General features: G+C 49.4%; 1 protein-coding gene and 1 long non-coding RNA gene across 2 annotated transcripts in view; both read right to left on the reverse strand.

The window, feature by feature from the left end:
- The window catches only part of LOC119586660 (protocadherin Fat 1-like), a 14,684-nt gene extending 14,580 nt beyond the window's left edge, over positions 1-104 (reverse strand). The window contains exon 1 of the mRNA XM_037935399.1: positions 31-104. Within this exon, the coding sequence (XP_037791327.1) occupies positions 31-104 (74 nt within the window). The remainder of the gene's footprint in view (positions 1-30) is intronic.
- A 74-nt stretch (positions 105-178) lies between these two features.
- Positions 179-830, reverse strand: LOC119586738. Its single transcript, XR_005229964.1, has 3 exons — positions 718-830; positions 437-512; positions 179-344 (listed from the first exon to the last, which is right to left on the reverse strand). It is a non-coding gene; the product is annotated as an uncharacterized LOC119586738 (long non-coding RNA).

An 830-nucleotide genomic window follows, 5' to 3' on the forward strand; every position in this document is an offset into this window, starting at 1 on the left:
AGTTCTTAAGTTATATTGTGTAACAATAACTTCCGCCTAAGTCTCCTTTTGCGACTCAAGTCTGCTACAGCAATGACTTCGGACAAGCACTGGATTTTTTTCATTCAGCATGCAGTGCCTGGCTTTTGCAAATGCCCATTCCCTTCCTCCCGCGACGCCGCCCAAGCAGAGACTCGCCTGCGTGGACGAATTGGGTTCGTCCGCCACGCTGCCGTCGGCGTTGACCTCCGTCGCCGTGATGGTGAGGGCGAAGGTCGTCGTGGCGAGCGACTCGCGGTCGACCTCCTTCGCAGTCTTGACCTCTCCGGTGATGTCATCAATGCTAAAGAACCCTTCATCGTTTCCTGTGGGATAGTGCTTACTTTGTAAGATAGTCGTTCTGAAGCATATTAATGTCTGGTCATTATGATGAAAGGAGAAACTAAAGGATACGCACCGTCCGTAATGCTGTATCTTATATCATTATTAACCTCGACATCTCTGTCACTAGCTTCCACCTGGACGACGAACACCTGCAGACACAGCAAAATGATAAATTCATATTTTTTACGGGAACGTCCCTCGTACCAGAAAACAAAATATAACACGCGAATGCCAAGGAGTACCAGAAGTAATACTAATTCGAGTGTAAGGATAAGGGAAAAGCAAACAGCGGAGGAATAGTCAAAGAGAAAGTGAAGGAAAGGGAGAAAGAAACATCAGCCTCCGCAGACTCACATCGGCGTCGCATTCCTCGAGCAAGACCGACGGCTTCGTCTTGATCCAGTAGGGCGGGTTGTCCCCGACGTCATCCACGAACACGAGGATCGTCTGCTCCGCCGCCAGGATAT

Source organism: Penaeus monodon, chromosome 21 (assembly GCF_015228065.2).
Source record: "Penaeus monodon isolate SGIC_2016 chromosome 21, NSTDA_Pmon_1, whole genome shotgun sequence".
NCBI classification, from domain to species: Eukaryota; Metazoa; Arthropoda; class Malacostraca; order Decapoda; family Penaeidae; genus Penaeus; species Penaeus monodon.